Here is a 21,644-nt window from a genome sequence, read left to right on the forward strand (position 1 = left end):
ACTCTGTTAACTCTTGTTACTTCCACCACTTTTGGCTTGTGCTATCCATAGTGCCAATGAAAATCTCAGTGCCTGAAAGAGCAGACCAAGATCAGCCCAAATGTTCAAGCACAGTGCATATGATTTTAGTACTTACTGCAACCTACAGCAGCAGCCTCTGTTCACAACTACAGCAATTTTGTGATCAGTCTTAAGATGCCTGATTGCATGAGCACAGCTTTCCTGCTTACAGAATAAACATCAATGTGACCACATTTAAAAGTCAGGCACAAGCTTACATTGCTGAACTGAAGTCAGCATTCTCAGAATTTGGAAGGATCAATTCTAAAGTTTGGTTTTGCATATGGAGGAATAATTCCAATATTTTTTTTTAATCTCCCAACCTACTTCCATAAATATTTGCTGCACCAGACATGGCATACTATGAAGATTTTATAAATATCATTTTGGAATTACCCGTACTCTCCATTTCCTGGTTTTGCTCTGGAGAAGTAACGTTCCTGCCTTAGACTTCTACCAAGGAACTTTCTACCATGCCACCATCTACTGTCTCCACCCAGCACATTCTAAGTGGATGAGCAGATTGAGGAGCAGGGTAATGATTTCACACTGTCTGGTGAGGATGTGGCTACTCTGCCACACTTTCTCAAGCAGATGAAACTACTTAAAAGTAAATGAATGTCAGCACCAAAAGCCTAAATGTCCACCTTGGGGATTGTCCTGTTTCCTTTCATTTCAAAACACAGTGAGTTAACAGGGCCTGAATCTTTTGGCAGAGGTCCATTAATATGACACAGATTTACTTAACAAATCCTTTGTGTTTGCCACAGCTGTAAGACTTTGGCAGGCTTTAGCTTTTCACATTTCCCAGGTTACCTTGGCACCAAACTCTGACTAAATGCCTGCAAGAGATTTTTAACTCTAGCTTTAGAGGAATGATAACCACCACAAGGAAGAATGACAGGTTTCACTAAGTGCCCTAGGGCAGCAAGAACAGTAATGTGCATCAGCTGTGCCTCAAATACTCCCAATACCTCTAGAATACCTGAGGCACAATAGAGAACTGTACTTGTTGCTGTGTTACAGGCTGTGTTGAGATTGCCCCTTTCCCCCTTCCCCTTCCCCTTCCCCTTTCCCTTCCCCTTCCCCTTTCCCTTCTGCTCTCCTCATTAGCTGTTTCACTCTGTCAGCTGATGGAAATGGAAAAAGGAGCTGTGACCTGTATTTTCAAAAGAATTACCTGCAAAGTGAAAGCTTTAAATTTTGGAGCTGAATTTTCTGCTCTATGGAAGGAAAATATAATTAAATCATTTAATGGTATCCTGAAGCCCAGAGAAGCTTTGTGAGGTGTCTATAGTCAATGAGAGAGGCTGTGGCAGAACCTGCTAGGGAGTTACAGGATGAAATTACGCTTCTCTAGAGTCTGGTGCAAAACTCTAACTCCGGGAAACCAGGATTCAAAATACACGTTTTTGCCTCACTGCCCTTTACTCAAATGTCTCAACCCTGGCATTTTTTAAGTTTTCATACTTCTTTCTACTCCTGGCTCTTTTGCACAAAACACATCTTTTTATGGAACCTCCGTTCATGAACTAATATTTTTCTCAGGATAGAATTAGGATATAACTGGATGTAATTCTGTTAATGTCTGTCCAGGAGTTCGCTAGTACAAATAACAAATTTGTCACAAAGATAGGTCCAAGATTTACACTGTAATTTTTTTTTTTCCATGATATGTCCTGCTTGAAGTGCTATTTTAGTGATTCGTTTTCTTCTTCTTTAGTCTGCATTTCCACTGGTGGATTTATTAAGACTTTGCTTTCAGAGGATTTAAGTTTCTTCTTTAAAATAAGGAGAATGAATACACTTGGGATATAGGACACTCCACGTAATAATGCTGGCAGACCCAGGTAGAGCCATCTGGAATAAAAGATGAGCTTCATTAAATAGATGGATTAATGAAACAATGGCAAAAGTATCATGTATCTTTTTTGTGATAAGAGCCAAACTGCTGTAAAAGTTGTGCCCTGAACCTCTTGGATTTTCACCTGGATTAATCTTTTTTTTTTTTTCCACAAGGACTTCCTACTTTTCATTTTTATTATCAAAGCTGTAGTGTGCTAATGTCTGTTTTCATGGCAGATATTCAACGCATGTAAATATGGTCATCGGAACTTTTTGTTTAAAGAATTTGTATCTGTGGCGAAGGTAGCACTTGACAATTCAAGCCAATATCAAAGAGAAGGGTTGTGTTAAATCTCTAACTCAGGAGCAATTTGTGTGCTAGATTAAGTTTGTGTATTATATAATGATGAAGAACATACATCTATATCTCTACACATTTTATAACACAATAAGAAGGAGAAATGCATAAAATAAAAAATATACCTGTAAGTGACAATGTCATACATCCTGCATGCTCCTTCTCCTCCACAGCTCTTCGTACCCCACTTCAAACAAGTGGTGTCTATCAATGCTCCAAAATAAATGGGAGATGGAATTCCAGCTAAAAATTGACAGTAGAAATGATTTATGAATTTCCTATTTTTTCTGATCAACAGGTACACTACAGAATTTGTGTTATTTCTCATCAACTTCATCAGTCCTGATCTCTTTCAGCATGAAGCATACTCTCTACTTTTCATATGTTTCCTCTTCTCTCTTATCCACCTACTCTCAACAAAAAATTGCGTATTTAACAATAAATACATATTACAATATAAAAGACATATATTGTGATTCCTACTCAAAACTCAACCTTTACTCTTACCAATGAGAACGTGTTGTGTTCAGTGAACACTTGAGAGAAGGGAAGGAATACAAGATGGCTTGATGAGTCACCAATATAAATGCACACAAAAGGAAAGCTGTTTTAATTTGTTACCCTGTCTAGATTTATTGAAAAAAATATTCCCTACACAAAGCTTCCATAGAGATGGACAGCCATACCATGCCTATACCCCAGCTCTGAACTATACCTAATTCCAGGTAAGTTCTAGAGATGCTTCCAAAGTGCATTAGAGCTTTTCTTACCAAATACTCTTGAAGCCAGTCCATGGATACCCACTCCTAATGATTTTTCTTCAGGCTTTAGAGACCTAGATGACAATTACATCATACGCAGATTAACAAAGGTGACATAAATAAGAAATAGTAATCTCTTTTGTTTTGTTTCAGTCAAATTCTTCATCACATTATGCTCAAATAATTCTGACTAGAGCAGTGGCTGAAGAAGTTCATAATTTTTCATTACATGACTTTGACTGAATTTCCCTAAGCAGGCCTGTCAGATCACCAAAGGAAAGGCTATTCTTATTGTCCCTGCATCAAGGCCAAGGCAAGAAGACAGTGGTGGCTTAATCATCATCGTGGTGATGTGATCAATAAGCAGATGGATGTTATGCACCTTTCACTATTATCTTGATGCATTGACTCAGCGATCTTTCATTAATTCAGGATACAGATGACAGACAGAAGTAACATCAGTTTATAAAGCTATCAACATTTAGCACAACACTAAACCCTAACAGTCAGCACAGAAGTGGCATAAGATCTTTCTAGTCTTCCTCCATCCATGCAAAGTAACAAGTGCCTAACTCTTGGAAGTGTTTGACCTCAGAATAAAAAGCCCAGGAGGATTCTTAAGATAAGAACACTTCACTGTACCTTATTAAGACCATATACCCAGGCATGGCTGATAAGGAAAAAATGAAGCTGCAGACTAATGACAATATTAAAAAATAATGAAGCATCTTGTCACAGTTTTCTTCTTTGTCACACTGGCCCAGAATTGCAGAGACATTTTGAGATGAAAATCCTGAGGCTGCAATGCAGGTGCAGTTTTCAAATACCTGTCAAAAGAGCATTTTAATCACATCGACCTGTTAAAATGCACACACTGAGTGTGAAACTCACACAATTGGTGCCCTGCTCATTCTCCTGAGTCTATGTCACACGTGTAGCCCTGCACTGTGGCCTCTCTCCCCATCTGCTAGGCATAGGTCCATCAGTCAGGTATAGATGATGTCCAAGGTCAGAGCAGGAGGGAGTCAGGGTACTATTATGTAGCTGGGAACACACTACCTCAAGCAGGTCATTATCAAAACTACCTCTGTAGAAACCAGAGATAACTGATTTAAGACCAGGTCATAATATCCTCACTCACATGCTTGCTTCTACCAAATCAACGATCATCTTCAGAGAAGAAGGGCTGACAAATGTCACCCACAGTAAGAAAGGGCATCAGCAGTTGGCTCTTACTAAGTATTCTCTGAAATATTTGAATAGTATGAAGGATTCCTAAAATCTGTATGGCTTGTTTTCTTGTTTAAGTTTTTATTTTCAACAGTGTTCCATCTAATTAGAACTTATAAATAAATTAATTATGAAAAACTGTATGCTTACAAAGGAACTTAGGATAGCATAGACTCTGCAGTACTCAAATATGTATTTAAATCTACAAAGTGAAAGAGATTTTTATATTCACTCTATAAAATCTCATTCTGACTAATGGAGTGCTCAGGATTCAGATACGCTGACAATACCTTGTGAACAGCTTCTCACAGTGTTTTAAATATTTTGACTCCTATTATTCTTTATATTATTTTAAACTAATTTTTTTATTCAGCTTGGAATTTCTGTTGCCACTCCACAGATTTGTCCTATAAGTCTGTCTCCTATAAGTCCAATTAAATGTAGAGGTATGGATATTTCTTCTCCTATTCCTTAAGTACTGTATTTCATAGCTACAGCACAAAAAAAAAAAATAATAATGTGTGCTTTACCATATGTTTTCCAGTCCCTGTTGAGGCTTTGCACCCAGCAAGACAAGGCGACACATAAGTGACTCCATTATCCCCACAGACAGGGTCCCATATTTTCAGTGTGCAATTACAATCATTGTTGCAGCCAGCAAGGAGAGTATTTTCTGTATATGAAACATGCTCTCTCCTGAAATACATTTAGAAGTTGAATAAATAGTTTAGTAATGAAATCCCTAGTATAAACCTTTGAAATGCTTAAGTTTCTATTCCAGCTCAAGTGCTGATCCAAGACACAGCCAAACATGCTCCCTTTCCAGCAGTGATGCCTGTTTATCTTTTCATACATTATTATGCTATAGGACGTACTCTTAACTAGATATACAACCCTAGTCCAACCCCCCTGCTCACGCAGGGACACCTAGAGCACGAGGCACAGGACGGCATCCAAGCGGGTTTTAAAGATCTTCAAAGAAAGAGACTCCACAACCTCTCTGGACAGCCTGTTCCAGGGCTCTGGCACCCTCACTGTCAAGAAATTTTTCCCTAAGTTCCTGTGGAACTTTTGGTGCGTCAGCTTGTGGCCGTTTCCTCTAGTCCTGTCACTGGCCACCACTGAAAAGAGGCCGCCCCGTCCTCCTCACTGCCTCCCTTGAGGTATTTATAGACACTGATCAGGTCCCCCCTCAGCCTTCTCTTCTCCAGGCTGAACAGGCCCAGCTCCCTCAGCCTTTGCTCATAGGGCAGATGTTCCAGGCCCTTGAACATCCTTGTAGCCCTGCGCTGGACTCTCTCCAGCAGCTCCACATCCCTCTTGTCCTGAGAGCCCAAAAACTGGACACAGTACTCCAGATGTGGCCTCACCAGGGCTGAGTAGAGGGGGATGATCACCTCCCTCGACCTGCCGGAGAGAGACCTTCTTAATGCACCCCAGGAGCCCGTTGGCCTTCTTGACCACCAGGGCACACTGCTGCCTCATAGTCATCTTGTCATCCACCATGACGCCCAGGTCCCTCTCTGCGGGGCTGCTCTCCAGCAGGTCAACCCCTAATCTGTACTGGTGTCCGGGGTTATTCCTACCCAAGTGCAGGACCCTGCACTTGCCCTTGTTGAACTTCATGAGATTTCTAAGCACCCAGTCATCCAGTCTGTCCAGGTCCCTCTGGATGGCAGCACAGCCCTCAGGGCTATCAGCTACTCCTCCCAGTTTCGTATCATCAGCAAACTTGTTGAGGGAGCACTCCAGCCCTTCATCCAGGTCATTAATGAATAAGTTGAACAGGAGTGGACCAAGGACCGACCCCTGGGGGACACCGCTAACTACAGGTCTCCAACTAGACTCTGCGCCACTCACTACCTCTCTCTGAGCCCTTCCATCGAGCCAATTCCTAATCCACCTCCCCATCCACTCATCTATCCCACACCTTTGGAGCTTGCCCACGAGGATGCTGTGAGGGACAGTGTCAAAAGCCTTGCTCAAGTCCAGATAGATGACATCCACCGCTCTGCCCTCATCTATCCAGCCAGTCACTCCATCAAAGAAGGTGATGAGGTTAGTCAAGCAGGATTTCCCCTTCCAGCAGTCATGCCTGTCTATCTTTTCATACATTATTATGCTATAGGATATACTCATAACTAGGTATACGAACCCAAGAGCATTCTTTTCATGTATCATTTAAAACAGGAATAACCAGTTAGAGCTATATACCTAGTGTCTCACATAGTTCTAAAGACTGGAAAAGTTAGATCCTTGAGGTGAAAAGTACCTAGTGGTGTTTTGCAAAACTGTGAAGTCACCGTTGACTTTGACAATGAACACTTCATTCCAGTGTTGTGCCTTACATAACATACCCTTCATATGAAACTGTTAAGCCAGCGACTGGAGAAGCATCACAGATAGTCCAATAGGCACTAAAGTAGAGAAGGTATTCCAATAAAGATATCCAAAACGCTATGGTTGCAGCCTGAGAGGTATTTGTTTTGAACTTCTTCATGAACAAGCCTCCAAAAAAATATCCAATGCATATAACTGGTAAGTTGTAAACACCTGTTTAAAAGAATAATATCTCTTAAAATCAATAAGAGACCGTCCAAGATAGCTATAAAGGAAGAATGTGCATATAATTTGGCAAAGATTCACATAGTGCTGCTAGCCACTTAATCTATCTGACGTTCTCTTGCATGCCAATAAGACAGTCAAAGTTGTGAACTTCTGAGAGAACCAATGGCTAGGACTCAAATAATTCACTTGGATGGGGGGACTGTGTTGAAATCCTGTCTTATTTTGTGTTGAAATCAGACTACGGTTATAGACTGCGATTTTTTGAGAAAGCAACTCAGAATTAGGATCACATCATGGAGCGCGTCCTTGCCTACACAGAGCATCACAGAAAGAAAGAACATGCTGATTCAGAATGCAATTAATGTCCATACACACTTACATACTTCACTCTTTCAGAGTTTGACATTTTAACAAAGCAAAGGTGGATTGAGAGGTATGTAGGAACTAGTTTTACACAAACATCACATGTCTTGGTTGCCTTTGCTCAAGATTATGTTGATTCTTTAGAAATTCTTGACAGCATATGAGCGCCAATAGCATGAGAAAAAGAGAGGAGACATTAAATGAGACCTGCTCTTCTCTCAGAGTACTCTATAAGTACCCTTTTTCAGTCCAACTGCCATAGGTACTTTGAATACTCAAGATGATCAGACTGAAAAAGAACCCTGCAGTGGTGCAATGGCACTCTCTACATACAGAGATGTACGCTAGCTATAAAACTTTGTATGCAGAGCTTCAAAACACTGATGACAAAGGATATTAGGTTGAACCTACTGTTTCAGGATACTGAAACTACTTGCCATTAGCATAATCTCTTTGACATTACTTGTGCAACTGGTACAAATTTTATCAGATGATATAACATATCAAGTGAATTCTTCCGGGACACCCTAAAAGRTGGGAAATGGACTACCGCAAAATACTGCATAGAAAATCTGGAGACAGCTGGTAGAAAATGCAAAATGATTATTTAGAATGCTTTGTAATRAGAAAKYTCTCCCRTGTAGAAGCAATTGACTCTAGCATGTATATACATGTATATATACATATGCACATGCATACATGCATAGTGCATGTATAGAGAAAGAGAATTTTCATCTAGGTGGTAGATCAGAAAAAAAGGGAAAATGTGAATGTACCAATTAAAAAGATGGCATCCGATGCAGATTTTCCAAACTGCTGTTCCAAATATTTTGGCATGAAGGATATCATGCCATTGTATGCGCTGAACTGTAACACGGTTATGCATATAAATAACATATATACTCTATTGTGAAACAGAGCCTTGAGGTACGGTATGAAATCTGGAATGAAAGAATGCAACAAGTTAGTGTGATGCTTTCTGAAATGAATCATCCATTGCTCAGTATGGCTGAGGAGGAAAGAACGGAGCAGAGATGGTTTTTAACTCTATCAGGTTAATTCTTGTACTTGGAGCAGAGATGGTTTTTAACTCTATCAGGTTAATTCTTGTACTTGGACAGACACCACAGGCCAAAGGCTGTTCACTTAGTGAAGACTTCCCCTGTTTCTCTTCCGTGACTGGAGGCAAACACACACAATCACACAGAGCAGTKACTGATGCTCATCAAAAATCTCATCATAAAGTTTTCCTGAAGCTCATGAGTTAGACCACGAATGAATCTTGTGACTACAGATTTGCAGCAGCACCTACTGCTCACCGATTCTCAATTCTTTTCCCTTCATCCCATCCCTGCAGAGCATCTATCAGAACCCCCTTCTGGCACGTTGGAAGCAAAAGATTGCAAAGGGGAAAGAACACACACTACAGACAGATACAGACTAGATAGCKGGCACTACCTGTCAYAGGGACCTGATCACTAACTTTGGGTAGCACTACTCTTTGTGATGGGAAAGAGAAAGACAGGGGAGAAGAGGCCTAAAGTGACCCTGGTTATTCTCATCACATCTCAAACTCTGGATCCYTCAGTCCTCAGCAAGGTAAACCTCTGAGAAAATAATTTACACATGTCTTTCCGCTGAGTAATGCCCATTAAATCAGGACTTGAACCATAAAAAAAAMCCCTCTTTGTCTCATGGGCTTTATCAATTACTGTGCTAAGCTATTGTCAAGAAATCCTGCAGCAAAAACATAAACTTCTGTAGAACAATGACCATGATTCTTTGAAAATGGCACCAGTGAGCAGTGATACGTAGCTTCTAAATATCTCAGGAAAACAGGATCATTATATCAGTATTGCAAAAATGACTCAAATATTTAAACACACTGAGTAGGCTGTCTTCTTTATATGTGCTGTACAGTTTAGAATCACAGTTTTGTGCAGAAGACATTGCCATGTTAACTTGAACTATCATACTTCAATTTTGAATTTCACATGGCTATACTTTCTAATTGAGGAGATTCAAGGGCTGTGGACATTCATATTAATACAGAAGAAAGGGTGAGCAACAGTCTAAGYTAGGAACCTTGCCTCCCTGAATGAGTATAGAATCATAGAATCATAAAATTCTTCAGATTGGAAGGGACCTCTAGAGATCATCTAGTCCAACACCCCTGTACATGCAGGGTCACCTAGAGCACGAGGCACAGGACGGCATCCAAGCGGGTTTTGAAGATCTCCGAAGAAGAAGACTCCACAACCTCTCTGGGCAGCCTGTTCCAGGGCTCTGGCACCCTCACTGTCAAGAAATTTTTCCCTAAGTTCCTGTGGAACTTCTGGTGCGTCAGTTTGTGGCTGTTTCCTCTAGTCCTATCACTGTTCACCACTGAGAAGAGGCCGGCCCGCTCCTCCTCACTGCCTCCCTTGAGATATTTATACAGACTGATCAGGTCCCCCCTCAGCTTTTTCTTCTCCAGGCTGAACAGGCCCAGCTTTCTCAGCCTTTGCTCATAGGGCAGATGTTCCCGGCCCCTGATCATCCTCGTAGCCATACATTCTTCATAGCTTCATTTGGGGCTACATGACAGCAGAGAAAGAAGTTATTTTTATCAAATGAAGTTGAAATACAAACCAAAAGGTGAGCATTTACTCAAAATATGGTGAATATAGAGAGGTTTATAGAGAGGTACATAGAGAGGTAGCTCATACTTGGAGCTGGGTGTCCAGAATCGTGAGGCTACTCTGAAGCTCATAGCTTTTGACATATTATATTCATTTATGTTTTTAACTAGTGCAAWAATTAGAGGGGAAAAAATAGCTGTCTGCAGATATATAGGGCTGAAAACACACAGATGTGAATGTTTCCATTGGTAGCTTGAACTGTTATAAGCCAAAAAGATCCTTCTTCAACGAGCCATTACGTGTTGGTGAGACGCTTAAGCATCTGTCATTTCCCTCTTGTGTCCTTAAGCTGGCCTCCAGAAGTACATAAGACTTGTGCAAGTTTTTGGCACAGTGGATTTAGGGACACGTGTAACTAGTATTTTCCATTTGTTCACAGCTCACTGAAGTGTAACATTCTTAATGAGATTTTAATGCATTAAACCCCTGGGAAGTAAACAAAACAAAAGAAAAGGAAGAAAAGCTTCACATCTACACATACATGAAATTCAGGAGGGGTGGAAAAGGAGTAAATTTAGGACTTGAATGCATGCTATTATTTTTCTACTTCTGTAAAAGGCATTCTAAATCCCTGTAAAAATCCTTTGTACTAGAGAGAGCTGAATAACAGATGTATGCATTTCATACCTTTGACCCATATTTACACACAAAAATAAACAGACAWGGTAAAGACAAAACTAAGATAACAACACAACTTGCCTTTAGCAATCTCATACATGTTCTGCTTGGCTTCATTTTTATCATTTTCTTGCAATAGTACTACACTTTTTTTRCTGAGCTCTTCMGATTCTTTGGTTTCTCCTTCCTTCACAAGGGTCTTGGGCAAAAACCAAAAAGGTATTCCTGCGAGGAGATTCAGTGAGGCGCAAATCAAAATGCCCAGCCACCACGCACCAACCCAACGGGCATCAGTAACTGTTATAGCTATGTCCTCTAAAAAGGAAGAGAAAAAAAAAAAAAACCCACATCTCATATTAGCTCACATTTTGTTTGCTGTTATTGTTTTCCAATAAGATAAGTTTATAAGATAACCTATAAGTAGTTTTATTCACTCAGGTGTGGACTTCAGACTTTTATTGAATAATACACACTGATTTTTCATTCTAAAAGAAACACTAGCAAGCTCAGATAAAACTAATAAAGCTCATARYAGCGCAGAAACAGTTAGTGCTGATAACTGTGTGATGCCACTCATGTCTACTGATGTGTATGGAAGTTTCTACATATTTATCCATTACCTGCATTTACTGATCCCACATCCACAAACAGTTTTGCACAGAATGATCCCAACAAGAAACCAATGAATGGTCCAATCACAGTTGCTGTRTGTAGACACCCTGACATATGAAAAGGTGAAAACATACAAAATCAAAGCCTATACATACTTTTTTTTGCAATTATTACAGATATTTAGAACAATTCTTCTAAATAGATAGGCCTAAAACAGGCTCAAGTCAACAAATTAGTAAGAAATATTTAAACTACAAGCTCTACAATACAATTATTTAGATAAGGCAGCAAAGTCCTTCACTCAATTTCCTTTATTCGACTAATGGGAGTTATGAGAAACCTCCTTTTGCTTTTCATTATTTGCACTTTTATTTTAGGAATAGGAGTTAGTGCAATAAGGCGTGGTACTTATAGATTTACCCAAGTAAAAAGGTGAATTCTCTGCTTTGGCAAAATCCTCCAAATATGAAATGCCCAAAGGCATGATGGGAGTTTCACCCATTCCTCGTATTATGTTTCCAATCATCACAAATACCCACAGCTTGGATCCAGGCCCTTTTTCACAATCTATGAATAAAATAAGAAGCCAGAATTAATGTTTTCATTTTAACTATTAATTGTGATTTACTAATGAAGTGAAAGTATTAACCAGCAGCTTAAGCTTTGACGGGTAAAAGAGGAAGTAAGTAGTTGTGCTCATAACACTTCAGAATCAGAAGAAAATTCAAATAACTTCCCACATCACAGGGAAGACGGGCTCACAAGTGTGACAAAAATATCACTGTAAGCTAATAGGGAAACAGTTAATTTGTCCAAGAAAATGCATGAGAAAGAGGATCTCTGGGTTCTGTTGGCCATCAGATGTCTGTTTAATTTAAGGAAAATTACACTGTCCATCTGTAATTCTTTGTTACAGTCAAGTGGAAAAAAAAGTAGAGTATGTGAAATCTTTAAATGAAAGATTCATAAGAAGTGCTATTAAGCCTGTGTTCTTCCTAACTGTTCCTTCTGAATTTGGAAAAATTATCTTCTTAAGTAACATGCAATCATGGAAAGTTTGGAAACCAAGTTCTTTAATAAATATAGACACAAGAAACTACAGAATAACGACATTTCATTTTGATGTCACAGTGCAAACACAATAATATTAAAGCAGTTAAATTTAGCTTTAGCACACAGAATCAGAGTCACGCAATGGTTGAGGCTGGAAGGGATCTCTAGGGATCATCTAGTCCAATTCCTCTGCTCCAGCAGGGACACCCAGAGCACAGGGCACGGGGCGGCATCCAGGCAGGTTTGGAAGATCTCCAGAGAAAGAGACTCCATAGCCTCCCTGGGTAGCCTGTTCCAGGGCTCTGTCACTCTCACAGGAAAAAGTTCTTCCTCATATGGAGATGGAACTGCCTGTGTTTCAGCTGGTACCCATTACCCTTTCTCCTGTCACTGGCTGCCACCAAGAAGAGTATGGCCCCTCGTAGGAGAGTTTTCTCTTTACATTTTCCCCTCAGTTATTTACACCAACAGTCAATAGGGACTTCCATGAGATAATCTGTCCTGACCTACAGCAAGGAGCATGAACATCTCTATAGCAAGGGACACGCTCTGAAAGTTCTCTGTAGTCTCCTTCCACTTTCTATTAAGGGACTCCATAGAGTTCAGTCTAANTTTGGCAAAATCCTCCAAATATGAAATGCCCAAAGGCATGATGGGAGTTTCACCCATTCCTCGTATTATGTTTCCAATCATCACAAATACCCACAACTTGGATCCAGGCTCTTTTTCACAATCTATGAATAAAATAAGAAGCCAGAATTAATGTTTTCATTTTAACTATTAATTTTAATTTAGAAATGAAGGGAAAGTATTAACCAGCAGCTTAAGCTTTGACAGGTAAAAGAGGAAGTAAGTAGTTGTGCTCATAACACTTCAGAATCAGAAGTAGCTTCAGCTTTTTCTGGAACAGAGTTTAAAATCCATTCATGCTCACACCACACTTTTCCCAACCAGATGGCAGTGCTGGTCACTATATAACTTATTCTTTTCTCTGTACACATCCCCATCAGGAGATATTTTTTTTCTTTTCATGACAGCGGATACAAGGGACTCTCTGGACATCTGTGCAAGGGAGATGAGACCTTCTGAGCTTGTAGATGAAGGTCCTTCTAACATCTCCTGCTTCAAGGCTGATGGTGACCTACCTCAGAGCTTGGTGGGCCTCTTGACACTTAATATGATGCGAGTAAATTCTTGGAATGACGCTCATAATTTACATTTGCTAATAGTGACAGCTAGTTAAAACTACCCTTTTTATCAATATTATCAATACCAATATTATGCCATGCACTTCCATTTCAAAACAAATATAAATGCTGAATCATCTAGTTTTCACTTAGAAAGCAGCTCCTTTTACAAGATTTTCATGTTAGATGGCAACATGTTCCTGTATTTGTCTGTTTGCTGTGGCAAAAGTACTGCAGTCTCTCATGAGACTTGTTTTTGGATGCTGAAATGAAACACGTTACTTTGATCTTCTTAATAGAAAAAAAAAGTTAAATTGAACAATTTTAATGGGAAAAGCTTACTTCAAAAAAAAAACTTGCTTTTGAGAATATTGTATTTAATTTCAAAATTTTCTAAAATGTCTCAAAGAAAGTTTCAACTTCCTAGACGACAGGTTAGCAAGTTTATGACCACTCTCTAAGTGAAAACATTACCATTCAGAGACCAGGCTCAGGTCAATCCTATCAATATCAGATTCCTGTCAACAAACAACCATGAAACAATCCACATTTAATTGTAGTCAAATTCAAATAACTTCCCATATTACAGGGAAGATGGGCTCACAAGTGTGACAAAAATATCACTGTAAGCTAATAGGGAAACAATTTGTCCAAGAAAATGCTTGAGAAAGAGGATCTCTGGGTTCTGTTGGCCATCAGATGTCTGTTTAATTTAAGGAAAATTACACTGCCCATCTGTAACTCTTTGTTACAGACTAGTGGAAAAAAAAGTAGAGTATGTGAAATCTTTAAATGAAGGATTAATAAAGATTAGTAAGAAGTGCTATTAAGCCTGTGTTCTTCCTAACTGTTCCTTCTGAATTTGGAAAAATTATCTTCTTAAGTAACAAGCAATCATGGAAAGATTGGAAACCATGTTCTTTAATAAATATAGACACAAGAAACTACAGAATAACGACATTTCATTTTGATGTTACAGTGCAAACGCAATAATATTAAAGTAATATGATTTAGCTTTAGCGCACACAATCAGAGTCACACAATGGTTGAGGTTGGAAGGGACCTCCTCTAGAGATCATCTAGTCTAACCCTCCTGCTCAAGCAGGGACACCTAGAGCACGGGTCACAGGGCAACATCCAGGCGGGTTTGGAAGATCTCCAGAGGAGACTCCACAGCCTCCCTGGGCAGCCTATTCCAGGGCTCTGTCACTCTCACAGTGAAGAAGTTCTTCCTCACATGGAGATGGAACAACTTCCTGTGTTTTAATTTATATCCATTACTCTTCGTCCTGTCACTGGGCGCCACTGAGGAGAGTTTGGCCCCATTCGCTTTACACTTTTCCCTCAGGTATTTATACATATTGATCAGAGTCCAGCTCAATTGTCCCTTCTCGAGGTTAAACAGGCCTAGTGCACAATGCTTCACATGTAGAATATCATCATAGAGCAGAAAATTAATTGTGGGATTCATCTCACCTAATTTTTGTCAGTCACTGATCATCTAAGTTTCCAACAGTCAATAGGGACATCCATGAGATAATCTGCTCTGACCTACAGCAAAGAGCATGAACATCTCTATAGCAAGGGACACGCTCTGAAAGTTCTCTGTAGTCTCCTTCCACTTTCTATTAAGGGACTCCATAGAGTTCAGTCTAANCAAAGGCATAACTGAAGAATTCTCAGATGGTGAAATGCTACTTTCAATATGGTACCTGTTCAAATCAAAATACAGGATTTATGAATTAAGAATATATTAGATCCAGTAATGATCTATGATATATTAGATTCAGTAATGAAGCTATCTAGAAGGAGACTATGTAGCTACAGAAAAAAAAGTCAACTGAGCCTTAGTAATAAAGCAAGGTAGGAGAAGAAATTAGGAGAAGAAATGAAGGCAGTGTTATATCCAAACTTGCATCTTGTCTCTAACATAACCTTGTAACAGATGCTTGAAAAGATGGTGAAACACACTAAAGAAGACCACATATTATCTTCTCTCCTCTTCTTCATGTATTTTAACCCAATTACACTCTGAGTGGACGATGCCACTGAGGTGTCAGAAACATACCACATTGGGCCAAACAAGATTAAAATCCTGAAATATCTTCTTTTCTCAAAACCAAGGAAACAAAAGGGCAGGGGATGCCAGCCGCCCAGCAGAGGAGTGACTCTCCTCAGGAAGTGATTACTGACTTTTGAAGCCCTCTCAGAAACAAAATGAAAGGAGATACTCTAAAATTATTCCATATCCCATACTTTTCTCAATAAGGAAACTCGCTTCAGTGGGAGAAGTTCTCGATTAAGGCAGGTAAGAGTCACAGAAGCTCTTGTGAGCTAAGCAAAATACTCACTGTCCCATTAGGAAATGTGGAAGTGATATTAAAAGACAGCCAAATGACAGAACTGTGCAGCCCAAGGCAATTATTCTTGGTCTATGAAGCTTTGCTCCAAAGTAACTCACAAATGCTATCAGCAGCAAGTTGCCTGAAAAAAGAATGAATTTCATTATTTACAAACTAAGGCATTTTGGGTATACCTTGCTAGATCTATTATTTCCCCAGTTTTGGGAGTACTTTATCTAGACAGGGAATTTGCTAAAGATGCAACAGTTCTCTCCTGTATCTATTGTCTGTTTTTCTGGAGGAGTTACACTAGGCAGGAATAAACATGAGAACAAAACCTAAAATAGAAGGGCTATCATAGTGACAGAGAAGATTTTGACTGCACCTACATATAGAAAAAGAATCCCCACCATTAGATTTTTGATTTAAATAGATTAATAGATTTATATTTAGAATTAAATTTAAATATTTTTATATTTAAATATTTAGATTCAAATATTTAAATTTTACTTCTTCAGGAAATTATTCTCCTATTTTTAATGTGTGGGAAATACAGAAGTTTATAAGCTTACATAGAGAAAAGAGGAATAATAAACTGATATTATTTTCAAAAAGCATTTAATAGGATTATTTTAAAAAATATTTTTGTCCTTAGTGTCATTTAAAAGTATAAATTATCTTTAAAAAATTGAAATCCCCAAATCAGATCATTTGCTATACTCATTTACTGCTGAAGCAGCTATTTTTATGGGACCTGATTCATAAAAGGAGGTTTAATTCTTATTAAACCTCCTTTTATGAATCAGGTCCCATAAAAATAACAATTGTTAACACTCTATTTTTTTTTCTTTTGACAGAAATATGACTCCAACTTACAAGCATCATGCTTTGAATGAAGTTTACATAATGGCTATAAAGACTGAATTGAATGAGCAGCTTGAATAGCACTAAAAGATGTACACTTGTATACTTCTAATAAATTCATTATGCCTGGCATATTCACCGTTTCTTAATCATTTAAATCTTAATGTAATTAAGATTTACAGTTCACAGTTAGATGGAGATAGGAATGCTACAATATGTTCTTTAAAAGAAGTCATACGAGAGGAAAAATTATTTAAGATAATTATCTTTAAACATACCACATTACCAATTAGCAATTTCAGTTTGGGCTTGTTTGTTTGTTTGTTTTTGAGTTTTTGTTATATATATGTATACATATATATATATATATACTTTGATTGGCCTTATCAGACTGCTTGGCAGACAGTGGACGGAGTGGCACAGAGAGGAGAGCCGCCTCTTCTCTTTGCACATATAGTTAGCAGAGACCAGAAAAAATTATGAGTAGGGTCTAGATTCCTCTCCCTGTCTGTGTTGACTGTTTTCTCCGCTGAACCAGAGGTACCAGAGGATCCAGTCTGGTAAATGCATCCTCTGGTAAGCTCCACACAGATGTATTTTGAAGCTATCAAGACTTTTTGTTGGCTTTGGTGGCCATGTTAAAAGGTGAGCCTGTCATTTCGCAATAAAGGTCACTCCTAGGGTCACTCATAGGATGTCACTGTCATTGGAACTAGAAGTTTCTTACAGTTATACAAATATGAAACATAAAATCCTTTTGGGTTTGATTCAGGAAACAAGCCGCTTCAATNCAAAGGCATAACTGAAGAATTCTCAGATGGTGAAATGCTACTTTCAATATGGTACCTGTTCAAATCAAAATACAGGATTTATGAATTAAGAATATGTTAGATCGACCTTATAAATCTGTCCTTCAGTAATGAAGCTATCTAGAAGCAGACTACGTAGCTACAGCAAAACGTAAACTGTGCCTTAGTAATGAAGCAAGATAGGACCAAAAAAATAAGGAGAAGAAATTAAGGCGGTGTTATATACAAATTAGCATCTTGTCTCTAGCATATCTTTGCAACAGATACTTTGAAATATGATGAAACACACTAAAGAAGACCACATATTATCTTCTCTCCTCTTCTTCATGTATTTTAACCCAAAACAAGATTAAAATCCTGAAATATCTTCTTTTCTCAAAAACAAGGAAACGAAAGGGCAGAGGACGCCAGCTGCCCAGCAGAGGAGTGACTCTCCTCAGGAAGTGATTACTGACTTTCGAAGCCCTCTCAGAAGCAAAATGAAAGGAGATACTCTAAAATTATTCCATATCCCATACTTTTCTCAATAAGGAAACTCGCTTCAGTGGGAGAAGTTCTCAATTTAGGCAGATAAGAGTCACAGAAGCTCTTGTGAGCTAAGCAAAATACTCACTGTCCCATTAGGAAATGTGGAAGTGATATTAAAAGACAGCCAAATGACAAAACTGTGCAGCCCAAGGCAATTATTCTTGGTCTATGAAGCTTTGCTCCAAAGTAACTCACAAATGCTATCAGCAGCAAGTTGCCTGCAAAAAGAATGAATTGTCTGTTTTTCTGGAAGAGTTACACTAGGTAGGAATAAACATATCATAGTGAAAGAAGAGGGATATCATAGTGAAAGAAGAGGTTTTGACTGCACCTACATATAGAAAAAGAGTTCCCACTATTGGGAATTCCACTGGGGAATACCAGTATTCACAGACAGTGGACAGAGGGTCAAAGAGTGGAGAACAGTCTCTTCTCTTTGCACATATAGTTAGCAGAGACCAGGAAAAAGTATGAGCAGAGTCTTGATTCCTCTCCCTGTCAGTGCATATGAGTGTGTGTTGAACGTTTTCTCCGCTGAGCCAGAGGTACCAGAGGATCCAGTCTGAGACCTACAGGGTGCATCCTCTGGTGAGCTCTACACAGATGTTTTTTGAAGCTACCAAGACTTTTTGTTGGCTTTGGTGGCAATGTTAAAAGCTGAGCCTGTCATTTCGCAATAAAGGTCACTCCTAGGGTCACTCCTAGGGTGTCACTGTCATTGGAACTAGAAGTTTCTTACAGTTATACAAATATGAAACATAAAATCCTTTTGGGTTTGATTCAGGAAACAAGCCGCTTCAATCAACTTGGAGATCATTGACGAAAAGAACCATAAAACTGGTAAATTGACCTTAAATTTAATACAAGTTATTCTAAGATAGCACATAAATTAGCTGAACCAGTTTCTAATTGTTCCTTCTTCGAGKAAAGTTTTCCCATTGCTTTCCAAGGCACTAAATACAGTAGCAGTTCAGAGGGTGGCACAGTGTTGCTCACTGTTCTCTCTCATACAACCAATGACAGATGGACAGCAGAGTCATTAACACATGCTCAGGCAACATACTATTTTTTGAAGGAATAAAAAATAGAAAAACGAGTGATTACCGATTTCAAAACTTCCATTAATGATCCCCACTAAAGAAGCTGGAATATTAAACTGCTTCTCTATCTGTGTGTACATGCTGTTCATGTAAGCACCCGACATGGTTTTGCCAACATATGCAAATGATAGCGCCAGCAGAAATATCTGGAGGGGAAAAAAAAAAAAAAAAAAAAGACAAGAAAAGCAGTCCTCTTGCATAGCAATTGCTTCAATGAATACAAAGAGGAAGGGAGATTTTGCTCTTCATCCCATCCCAGTCACCAAGACATTCCCCAGCCAAGACAGGCACAACACTCTCACTCCAACCATGTGCCTGCTGCAAGATTGCCATCTGCAGGGCTGCAAAACATCTGCAGCCAGAGGAAAATAAWTAAAGAAGAAGAAAAAGAAAGGAATGCACTCAGTGCAAGATCTTTGCACTCTTCACTCAGCTGAGTGATAACACTCTTGCAGGAACAAGATTGTTGTCTTTGATAGAATCACTTCTTTGAGTAGTTGCTCTCCATTCCCTGGAGAGGTCAGGAGCCCAGAATGAGTCCTTAGAAAGGGAGTGGTAAATAGCTGGTACTTTTTATGAGAAGTTCTTATTTGATAGTAGTAAAAAAACGGAAAATTTACAAAGATTTGCATTTGTACTCAAATCTTTTTCATTTTAGGATACTTAGGAGAGAAGAGGAATAGTAATTTTAAAAACATCTGCTGCAAATCCTAAAAAGTGACATATTAGGGCTTTTAATTACTRTGAAAAAGAAACTATTATATWTTTTTTACAGTTTCTGAACAAYTTGAGTAGATKSTGTTTGTCAGTAGCCAATTTTTACTGCCACGTGCCGTGACAGAATTGACAAAACTCACTTCATGGCTTAAAGAAGGAATAGTAACTACATCAAACGAGGGCGATTCCACAAGTTTAGAGAARGAGCTTCCGAAGAGCAATCAGGCATTCCTACTAACACYYYRWAAGGMATAAAKTTCAGGGACACAGATAGCCACACATTTGCTTACMAACCTGCTTRACCTCAAAGATAAAGGCACTAAGGACAGAAAAATCACCCCAGAGATTGTTCATTTACTTACTCAATATTTTAACTTGACTACAAGTTCAAGTCTTCGACTATTGTGCAAACAATTATAATTGTGCATTTGGATAGACTTGYTAAAACAATTCTGTACCTTAAGCTTGGAAATGCAGCAGAATTTCTCTCCTGCACCTGGYTTCTGAGCTTCTTTCATTTTGCTTTGTTGAAGCAATTCCAGTGTCTGTTTCTGAATTGTCCTAGTGAAAGAAAAAGAAGAAACATGTTTTTCTCATGCTTGCAAATAACCAGATTCCTTCTGAGGGCACATATTTGAGCACCTTCTCCAGATAAATGCATACTGAATTTGGACAAWTATACAAGAGAAAACAATATYTTCTAATCAAGAAAATTGKCATGCTATTTTTCATCAGGTAWTGTATGCCATCAATAGGAAGGATCCAGCTGCCAGTGGTGAGAACTSAGCCCATGAGTCTCATGAGTTCTGAAGGAAGTGGGAAGTAAAGAGCCCTGAGACAGTTGCATCAGCCTAGCTAGAAATGTGAATAAACCAACCAGGTCACAAACCAACCAATGAGGRACAAATGAAGAAAAGAGATGCTGCATAAGCCAACTAGTGTGAAAGTCCTGTAATACTGCTTTTTCAGTCTTCTTCACTAGCATCTGTTACTTACYGTTGTGTGAAGCAGGACTCTGAAGACTATTAAGTCTGGCTGATTTAYCTGTCTCTTTTCTGCATGCCCTCTCTGCCCTTTTCCAATAAAATTGCTTTAAGTTTCTTCCTTGCTTATAATAGAAACTGGATCAGATCCTAGTTTCTTAGTAATATAGGGAAAAAAAATAAAACCAAAAACACCAGATCAATCGAAGGCTCTATTTCCCCTTCTAACTTGGCAAATCATCACTCTTCATTTGTCTTCTAACCAGACATATGCCCACTTTTAGCAAACTTCCAGTACTGCTAAGCCACCTGCTTTCTTACACATCTTACACATTTCCCACAAAGATATTAAAATAAAGGACAATAAATTCCACTGACCTGTAAAAGCCCCTGCACATTTGAGGTCTAACAAGAATATCCAGGCAGAGTGAATCAGGGAATTTCRCTCTAAGGACTGCTTTAGCAGTCCTTAAATGAAAGGCTTCATTTAATCAAGTTACATAATATAGCTCCCCACTGCGTGATAGTGGGGGAAACTGAAGAAAAAAAAGGGCAAATCAGGGCCCCTACCTTATGCTGCAATGGGTATAGGTTAATTTCCTCTTTTTCGCCTCAGATATCGTGTTCAGGCAGCACTTGGACACTAAGGCACCTTGCAGCAGGTCAGCGTCTTCCACTTCACAGYACCAGGGCTGGCAGAGAAGTCATCCTTTAGTCCTCAGCAGGACTCAACTGCCCTTTCACATTCTCCCACAAACACCCCCACTCAATCTCTACAAATGCTAATTTCCACAACAATGTTAATCCTCTCAAATGTATTTCTTCATTAACTTTATTGCTGCTGAATTCTTGGATATTAACTCCTTCTATTGTAACCTTTCTATTCTCRGTCTCAAAAAGTGTGTGTATTATTATAACATTCCTGGAAATACCTAATTTGTAATTAAGTGTAAGTGATCAACATT

The 21,644-nt window shown here is 38.9% G+C and overlaps 1 protein-coding gene and 1 long non-coding RNA gene across 2 annotated transcripts; both read right to left on the bottom strand.

The window, feature by feature from the left end:
• Positions 1-1,297: 1,297 nt before the first annotated feature.
• On the bottom strand, positions 1,298-21,365 carry LOC112944382 (solute carrier organic anion transporter family member 1A2-like). Its single transcript, XM_026035806.1, has 17 exons — positions 21,250-21,365; positions 20,155-20,257; positions 18,984-19,125; positions 17,965-18,097; positions 17,329-17,388; positions 14,888-15,048; positions 12,660-12,883; positions 11,517-11,667; positions 11,105-11,203; positions 10,566-10,799; positions 7,962-8,126; positions 6,612-6,807; positions 4,785-4,950; positions 3,667-3,851; positions 3,034-3,098; positions 2,389-2,506; positions 1,298-1,920 (listed from the first exon to the last, which is right to left on the bottom strand). The coding sequence occupies exons 2-17, from the start codon at positions 20,212-20,214 to the stop codon at positions 1,752-1,754; spliced, it is 2,328 nt and encodes a 775-aa protein (XP_025891591.1). The 5' UTR covers positions 20,215-20,257; positions 21,250-21,365; the 3' UTR covers positions 1,298-1,751.
• On the bottom strand, positions 15,005-15,815 carry LOC112944378. The gene is made up of 2 exons (XR_003248761.1): positions 15,688-15,815; positions 15,005-15,048 (listed from the first exon to the last, which is right to left on the bottom strand). It is a non-coding gene; the product is annotated as an uncharacterized LOC112944378 (long non-coding RNA).
• Positions 21,366-21,644: the final 279 nt, after the last annotated feature.

The sequence above is a fragment of the Nothoprocta perdicaria genome, unplaced genomic scaffold (assembly GCF_003342845.1).
Source record: "Nothoprocta perdicaria isolate Ctin4 unplaced genomic scaffold, notPer1 scaffold_167, whole genome shotgun sequence".
In the NCBI taxonomy this organism is placed as follows: Eukaryota; Metazoa; Chordata; class Aves; order Tinamiformes; family Tinamidae; genus Nothoprocta; species Nothoprocta perdicaria.